Source organism: Stegastes partitus, unplaced genomic scaffold, assembly GCF_000690725.1.
Source record: "Stegastes partitus isolate 25-593 unplaced genomic scaffold, Stegastes_partitus-1.0.2 Scaffold1295, whole genome shotgun sequence".
NCBI classification, from domain to species: domain Eukaryota; kingdom Metazoa; phylum Chordata; class Actinopteri; family Pomacentridae; genus Stegastes; species Stegastes partitus.
In genome coordinates, this window is record NW_007579026.1 from 130,747 (window position 1) to 139,123 (window position 8,377).

The 8,377-nt window shown below is 40.0% G+C and overlaps 1 protein-coding gene across 1 annotated transcript in view; it reads right to left on the minus strand.

The window, feature by feature from the left end:
- The window catches only part of nt5dc1 (5'-nucleotidase domain containing 1), a 78,520-nt gene extending 74,240 nt beyond the window's left edge, over window positions 1–4,280 (minus strand). The window contains exons 1-6 of the mRNA XM_008298222.1: window positions 3,881–4,280; window positions 1,667–1,758; window positions 616–687; window positions 414–523; window positions 248–327; window positions 60–141 (exon numbers count right to left, since the gene is read on the minus strand). Coding sequence (XP_008296444.1) covers window positions 60–141; window positions 248–327; window positions 414–523; window positions 616–687; window positions 1,667–1,758; window positions 3,881–3,973 — 529 coding nt within the window. The 5' untranslated portion in view covers window positions 3,974–4,280. The remainder of the gene's footprint in view (window positions 1–59; window positions 142–247; window positions 328–413; window positions 524–615; window positions 688–1,666; window positions 1,759–3,880) is intronic.
- Window positions 4,281–8,377: the final 4,097 nt, after the last annotated feature.

An 8,377-nucleotide genomic window follows, 5' to 3' on the forward strand; every position in this document is an offset into this window, starting at 1 on the left:
CTGTGTATTGAGTTTGTGTTGTCTTTTGTGTTGTGCGTGGTTGGAAAAAAAATCCTTACCTTTGAATGCAGATGTGTTGTAATTATGGTCGATGGCAGCCATCATGTCTTTCCAAAAGTCAGAATTCACCTCATTTCCTCGCTGTTCGAAGACAAAAAAAAAATATGAAGACATGGTTCTGTTTGTGTTTCCCAATTAAAGGATGAACCATCAACATAAAACTCCACGGTTTCTCATCAAACATCACCTTGTGCAACATGTCCACGACTCTTCCACAGAGGAAAGCCCCAGGCAGATCAAAGTAGTTGTCATAGAAATAGTATTTTGCTGCAAAGAGCAAAAGAAAGTTAAATGTAAAGATGAAACATGCACAAAATACAAGTCTGTGTAAAAGCTGACAGCAAACATCATACCAGATCTTGTGAACGAGGTATTGAGGCTGTTGAAGTGCTTCCACTCCCTTTTTGGGCCGTAATGTTTGATGATTTCTTCTGTGCTGAGGTCATTGGTTCCATGCGTCGCTCTAATCAAGCAAGAAATAAAAGGCAAACTCACTTTGAAGGTCTGTGAACACAATAAAACTGCTCAAATAGATTTACTGTAGAGAGAGCATACCGCAAGACAGTTCCATCTTCAGCTAGCTTCACAAGGTTTCCTTCCTCCAGATCCACCACTAGCCCTTTAAAACTGGACACAAAAGTCAAAAACAGCTTCAACATTTGCTTTCTCGTCCACTGGAGATTATTTTAGCTAAACAAAATGTTAAAAATAGGGAAACAAACAGGATAACGCTTCTTTGACATCTGACCAAAACGTAGTGGAAAATGTTCCGGTAGCCCCAACAAAAGTTTAAAATAAGCCTTTAAAACAACTCCAGAGCTTTTACTTACATATTTTATGTGCAAGATAAAATTAGAACGGTGACAACAATGCATCTAAACATGAGAAAACATAAAGGACCTTAGGAAGGGGGCGGTATAAGGTGGAAGGGACACCTAACTTTGCACTGTGAACAGCACCAACATGCAGGCCCGTAATCCTGAATGTTGTGAAGGTTAAATGTTCTTTCTTGTTTAATTTTATACATATATATAAGGCTCCATTAATGTAATACGTAAGTCCCTTTTATTGAAGAAACTCAAGGAACAAACTACTCTTAGCTATAAAAATGTAGACGGAGGCTTGTTTTACAATATGTTTTATGCTCATTATTGTTTAATATAGCTATTTTCTTAAGGCTTACTCCCTAAAAACCAGAAAACAAGCATCTGTCTATCAAGGTCCTGCAGATGTCCTGTATCATGCAATATTACTTAATGTGTACATGTAATTTGTTCCTGCTTGTGAAAAGCTTATAAATAGAAAAGAATATTGAGGGAAAAAAGAATCGGCCATTCTTTGGGTCCTGGCAGAATGACATTCCAGTGTCAATATTGATTTTACTTGGATATGGGTTGGGTAATGGCCTACTAACACTCAGCGCAGCAAAAGAAGAGACGTGTTTATCAGTGATGAAGTGAAAGTTAGCACACTGGGATTCAAAGCTTTGTTTCTTTTAGCCATAAGTATGAATAAAGTCTTGAAATCATGGAAGGATCATCGGGTGTTTAGTATACCTGCCTCTGTCACACTTTGTCTGATAAAAGTGCTGCTGCTGCTGACTCACCAGAAATCCCAGGTAGCGGGAGTTAGATTCAGCAGGTCCTTGTCATATCCTTTATGCTCCACCAGGTACCTGGCAAAGCTCTCATAGATGAGCTGTAAACACAAAGAGCAAATATCATCACATGCTGGCAGGAGCAGCAAAGGGAATGCAACACTGTGCCACTGAATATATAGGTTTTTCCTCTTTTCCTTGAACCTGAGACTACATCTGGTGATTTTTATCTGGTTGAACAATGATTAAATGATAGACTTGCCCTTCAGTTGCATGATGATTTATAACTCAACACAGTTCACAGCTGAGTTTTAGTGCACCAAACGTGCAGGAAAGACATGTGTTGTGTTAAAACGAAATCAGGGAGTGCATCTTTAAAGCTGTAATATGATTTCAGGCACCTTGAAGACAAGAGAACAAGCTAAAAACGCAACCTCTGACAAATCATCGGGTTATGAAGTGCATATGGTGAATGTGTTAGCACACAGTTACCCACAGCTTCCACGTGCATGTTGTTTACACAAATGTGGCTGTGTTTTGTGGATTTAGTACAACTGCTAAATGCTACACAACTGTATGTTCACCTGCTGGTCTCTATTGTGTCTGTATGCCGTTACAGTACAGGCAGATTATGAGCACTGGGTTTTCTTTACCACTGTGAGCAGCCGCTTGATGCTGCTGAGGAGTCGACCCACGATCTAAAACAATAAGGCAAACTGAATGGCTCCAAAAAGTTGAGGGTTACTACAGAGTTTGGTGGGAATATACTGTGATTCTGGAATAATCCACAGTTAATAGGACCAATACAGATTAGTGCATCTTTAAAGTAAGTTTAGACTGATTTCTATTATTAGAGGAACGAACATCTCGTCGTTTTCACTAAATGATCTCAAAATACTGCAGAGAAACAACAAAAACTAACTACCACACTAAAAAATTTGCAAAGGATTTGGATCTTGCAGTAAGGCAGCTCTGCTTGATTTTTTTCCAGGGAATCTGTCATTTAATGGACAATGCTTGCCTCCCTGTGTGCAAATGTTCAACCAAAACACTTTCACAACACGTTTCTGAGGGGACGAATGTTGCTGCGACCTTGGCTTCGTTCCATCTAATAAGATTTGCATTGGTTTACAGAAATACAAACAAGTCAGAGTTGTTTTTCGCCCGCAGAATGATGATGAGGTGCAGTCAGACCATTCTGTGCTCCAGGATGATCGGGCTAAAGAAGACTTCTTTTCTGTAATCCATACAACTGATTTTCTTTGTGCAACCAAATCTTCTTTTTTCAGTATGTCTCTTGTGTTAATCGCTCATTTTGCTGTGCATGTCAAAAACTGTGTCTTGTGAATAAAGTTAAAACTTGTGGGAGTAACTTCTGTTACATCAAGCTGACTTCTCTTGTAGAACAGTTATGAAAAAGGAGATGCAAGCAAGTTTTCTTTTTGTATCAAGCAGCAAAAAAAAAAAGTTGTGTTTACCTTCCTCCATATATTGCCGTGCTGAAACAATATATCATGCATCCCTAGTTGTCATGCATGACTGTAAAACATTTCTCTCATTAAAATAATAATAATTAAAATTCATTCTGCAATACACATCAGATGCATCTGCAATCTAAGTAATCCTATCAATAGCAGCAACCTAATCATCTTCATTGGGTTCCACTTTTGGGGTTCTATAAGCTGCCTACAGCACTAACAGGGTTAGCAGGCATTAATACTGCATGACATTGATGGGACAAGAGAAGGCATAAATGAACTCCAGGCCTGCTTGATGCGGGCTATAATGAGCAGCAGTCATTTATGTGTTATTTGTCACTCCAGCAGTGACCTGGAGGTCTGAGCTGATGGTAAATAACACCAAAAAAAAAACGCACAGGCTGATGTGAGAATGTGGAGGCTGGCAGCAGGCCTCAGGGGGGAGATTTAAAGACATGTATGTGTGAGCATCACCGCCGACGTTCAACCTGTGAGTCACGCAGAGTGACTGCAGCATCGCATCCAGCCTCCTCCATACATCCACACACACCACATCCCAGCACTCACACATTTTTGCTGTCTTCATGCAGCCGGAATCGACGAGTGACCGCTGAGCACGTTGGCGGCTTCGGGTTATTTTTTAAAATATATATAATTTTTTTTTATTTATTTTTTATCCAGATGTGGCGCGGATCGACGCGTCACGGCCACCGTATGGCGATGAATCGGAGCCGCGCACACTCACCCTGGAGGTCTCCTTCAGATGGTAGCGGCACAGCGTGTGGTCCAGGTCGAAGCCGATCACATCGCAGTCCGACAGGCTGAAGTATTCGCTCATTGTAGCTGAAGCTGAGAGGGGGGAGAAAAGAGCGACAGAGAGAGAGAGGGAGAGAGAGAGAGAGAGAGAAGAGGGGGGAGGAAAGCGCTCCCAACTTGTGCGCGGCGGCAGCAACAACACTCCTAATGAGTCAATGTCACTGCGCTCTGTGGCCGCTCCGTGCGCCTCCTCTACCGGATTCACACCGGCTCCGCTCTCTCCCGCGAACGCGAATGGTCGTTCACTTCACGGTTAGCGTCAATAAGTTGCCCATATGGACGCAAAGTTAAATTCCCGTGTGCCAGAAGAAGGCGGCAGAGAGGCGACAGAGAGAGCGGGCACTGCTTCCGGGTGTGAAAAAAAGGAAACCGTAGCGTCTGTTGTAGAGGCGCACGGTGGATTTGATTAAAGCAGGTGCGCCTCTAGGAAATGGGGCGACTGGAAATCCTGGGGTGGCACACAAACAAAGGAAATTCAGGAATTCTATTATGATATGAAGACTAGTTGAAACCTCAGATAATGTGAGAGTAAAGACATATTTTCCCTTTTTCTACCTTTTTTAAAATTAGTTATCTGGATTTTTTTGTTTTTAGAAACCAGCTGAAGATCCTAAATCACAGTCACCACCCAGCAAGCACATGTTGTCCAAATCAGCTGTGCATCCTTATGCAATTTTAAGTGGACTTAATGGAAATATGTAAGCTTTGCCAATGTTCTAGTTTATCAAGCTTTAAATGTCTTTTTTTTATTATTATTTTCAGATCACTTAAAAAAAACTTAAAAACATGAGTTCTTATAACTTGAGGCATTTAGATTTAAAATGATAAGTTGAATGAATTGAACAGCTTATTCAACTGCGTTTATGAGAAACAAAACTAGAATATGAGAAGACTTCCAGCGATGCATTTGTCGTGTTAAGACTCCCTAGAGATCGATTTTGTACTTTGGAAAGACAGATGCGTTTGAAACCTATATAATACAATAGATAAAGTTCAATGACATTACGGTTCTTTATTCTAATAAATAAAAATAAAAATAAATATATAATAATGATCAGAACAGTTGCAACCATTACAAAGTTTAGTACTGAATTCAATTCCCACATCAATAGATAGATAATTTATCTTACTGGGAGCAGCCTCACAGTTTCTCTGATTGTAGATGTCTGTCAGATTTTAGTGACTGTGATCAAAAATAGTTAAATAGATAAAGAAGAAACTTGTAAAAAGAATGTAAAAAGAAATTTCATAGAAATGGCATGTCTTTTCATGGCATGTAAAATAAAACAAGTCTGTAACTATTTTCTATGAGACTAGTTGATTCAGTTAAACAGTTTAAGTTTACTGAACTTTTTTCCCCAAGTTGACTGAGTTTAGCTCAGCTATAGTTTTACAGTTTTACAGCTTATAAGACGAATATGAACTAATTAATCAACTGATCCTTGAAAGGAAGCAAATACGCAGCACTGATTGTCAGCAGCCTGGATGGAGGGCAAAGTGTCTCCTAGTGGAGGTAAGATGCAGAACTTCTACAGCCAGTTCAATTTCCAGAGCCTTCAGCCAGTTGGACGTTGATGGTGAGAGAAGGAAAAAGAAGCACCCCAAAACCTCTGATGATTCCAGGAACATCACTGATGATGTGTCCGGAGAGCATCAGCAGACGTTTGTTCACAGTCTAACACTCATCCAGTAATAACAGGTACAGTTAGCATTTCTGTTATCTGTGTGTTCAAAATAGACTTTCTTTATTGTCATTGCACAAAAACACGGCTCTCGATGGTCCCTCTGTAGAAGGTGGAGAGGATGGGAGCTGGGAAGGAGGCTCTTCTCATCCGTCGCAGTCTTGATGCCCTGCCACAGTTGTCTGGTGTTGCTGGGGTCATGGAAGAAACCTCGGATCTTCTGACTGTGGGCACGCTTTGCTACCCTGATGGCATGGTTCAGATTGGTCCTCACTGATCTGAGTGCCACCGCATCACCAGATTTGAAGGCAGCATTGCGCTCCCTCAGTTTTGTGTGCACCTCCTTAGTCATCCGAGGTCTCTGGTTGGACCATTTGACTATAGTCTTTGTTACTGTGACCTCCTCCATGCACCACTGGATGTAGTCAGACACAGACGCAGCATGCTCCTCCACATGTATGTGTTAAGAAAATTCTGATCTAGATGGCGAATTTTGCAATGTTCTGGCTGTGTTGCCGGGGGCCGAAGCAGTCGTACAGGGCGCCGCCATCTTGGAGACAATGATAGCTGAGGAGAAGAGATGCTGCAGAGTATTTGAGAGGGAAAAGTTCACCAACAGGCCAAACATCTACAGATTAGTTAGAAAATGTATGATTTTCACTCTAAAAATCATGTCCATGTGTGATGATAATTTAATTACCTACAGTCAATTAATTCTTTGAGATAACTAAACAGCAGTAGCATCACAGAGCACCAGGACTCCTACTGTCTCCGCCCTGACAGAGGGGCTGTGCATCACTGGTGTAGGTGACACAGTAGCAGTAACTCCACTAATTATCTGCATCTTCTAATATTTCATTGTGAGCTAATTTATCCTTATTTTCACCTACATGCTTTTCTAATGAGCTGTTGTGCACAGAGTGTTTCTACAGTGAACTCATTGGGAACAAAGCAGCCTAGAAGAATCCAGCTTCTTTTTTTTGTTTTGAGCAGAAGTCCACATGTAGTTTGCTCTTTAATCACTGTATTTTTATTGATTATTAGAGGGAGTTTTATGGGGAGTTTTAGTTTAACTGCAATAATAATCGCAGGAGTGGTATTCCTGCAAGCATGCACTCATCCGAGCACTTAAATAAGGGAAAAATAAGGCAACAGAAAGTCAGACTAATAATGAAAAGAACATGTATGATACTGAGTCTATTAGTCACTGCACATATTGCATGGTCTGTTTATTTGGGGTGTTCTTGTATCATTGCAACTGGGCAGATGCCAGCTTTGCATGGTTGAGAGTCTAGCCTTGGTAGTGGCCCCTATGTTCCCCCCATGGCCTCTTAATAAACTAAGCTATTCGTCTATTAGTTATTGTCTCATAATTCTGACTGAGTAAGAATTTAAAATTACAATCTTATAATTTTTTACTCATGATCCCTTAACTTTCACTTATTATTACATTTATGTTTTCTGATTACTATTTTTCAGCAATTTCCTACAGTCTTTACATGTCACCTGACATTTTATTTCCTGGGAATGAAACAGGCCCTGTTAGTGGTCCCATAAAGCTATGACCGATGTCTTACAGACCCAATCCATCTTGAGGAATCAGTGGTTCTTCCAGTTGTTTTAGGTCACAGGTGCCGTCCTCTGATGTGGCCTCCAGAGGGCATACATATGTACAAAATATGTCCATGTAGATCCCTCATTGGCTGCTGTTGTTCACTGCAGCCAAACTGATACAGAGCGACCCTGTTGGTACGAGGTAGGTCCCGATGCGTCTGTCAAGACAAGAGCTCCATCCACAACATTTACAAAGCACTTGATTTAGCTTTTATTAATCATTCTTCCTAAAAAATATAAGTACAAAGGAAATAAAAACTAGATGAATTAGGTAGGATTTGTTCCTCAGGTTTACTACATATGAAACCCCACAAGTCTGAATTTGTGTTTTTTAGACTGCCATCAGTACACTGCAGTATTAAGGTGGAAAAACCTTTTATTTTGAAAAACCTATATGACGTTACCCACAGAAACCCTCCAAACCATGTAAATTGGTTATTTTGACTGTAATGGTTTATTTGTATATTTAATCTTTGCAGCCAAAACATTGCCAGCATCATTTAAGGGCTTTAACAAGGAAGTGAATCGGATTAAATGAATTCAAACAAGTTAATTTATCATTGACATGAATAGGTGCTGCAGGCACAATAACAGAGGTGACTTCCTGAAATAAAACACACAACAGAGGACGGGAGGGTAAATAAAGTCTGCATGTGTGTTAGTTAAGAAAAGCAGATATACAACAGAATGAGAGAGTCTTACTGATATTACTTTATATTTTGAATTCTCAACTGGTTTACCTTTACAAAAATAATAGAAGTTTCACCATAAACTGGTGCAAAAGAGTCACAAAACGATGCATAAAAATTCACCAGAATGCAAGAAATGATGTGTTTGATGCTCAGGAGGTCTGTAATGCTTTGGACACAACAGTTTCCTCAAAGTGCCATGTGCTGAAATGTTTAAAACGGCAAATGTCACTCGATTGTTTAAATGCTGTTGAAAGGGACTGTATCTTCTTTATTATAATCACATTTAGAGAGAATCTGAGACTTTCAGTTGTATAAATCAAGTAATCTAACAAAAGTACCATAAAATATCTGCACTTGAACCATCTTTATTTGATTATTGCACTTGGAATTGATTACTTAAACCTCCTTCCTCATAGTTGTTAACCATAAACATTCTCA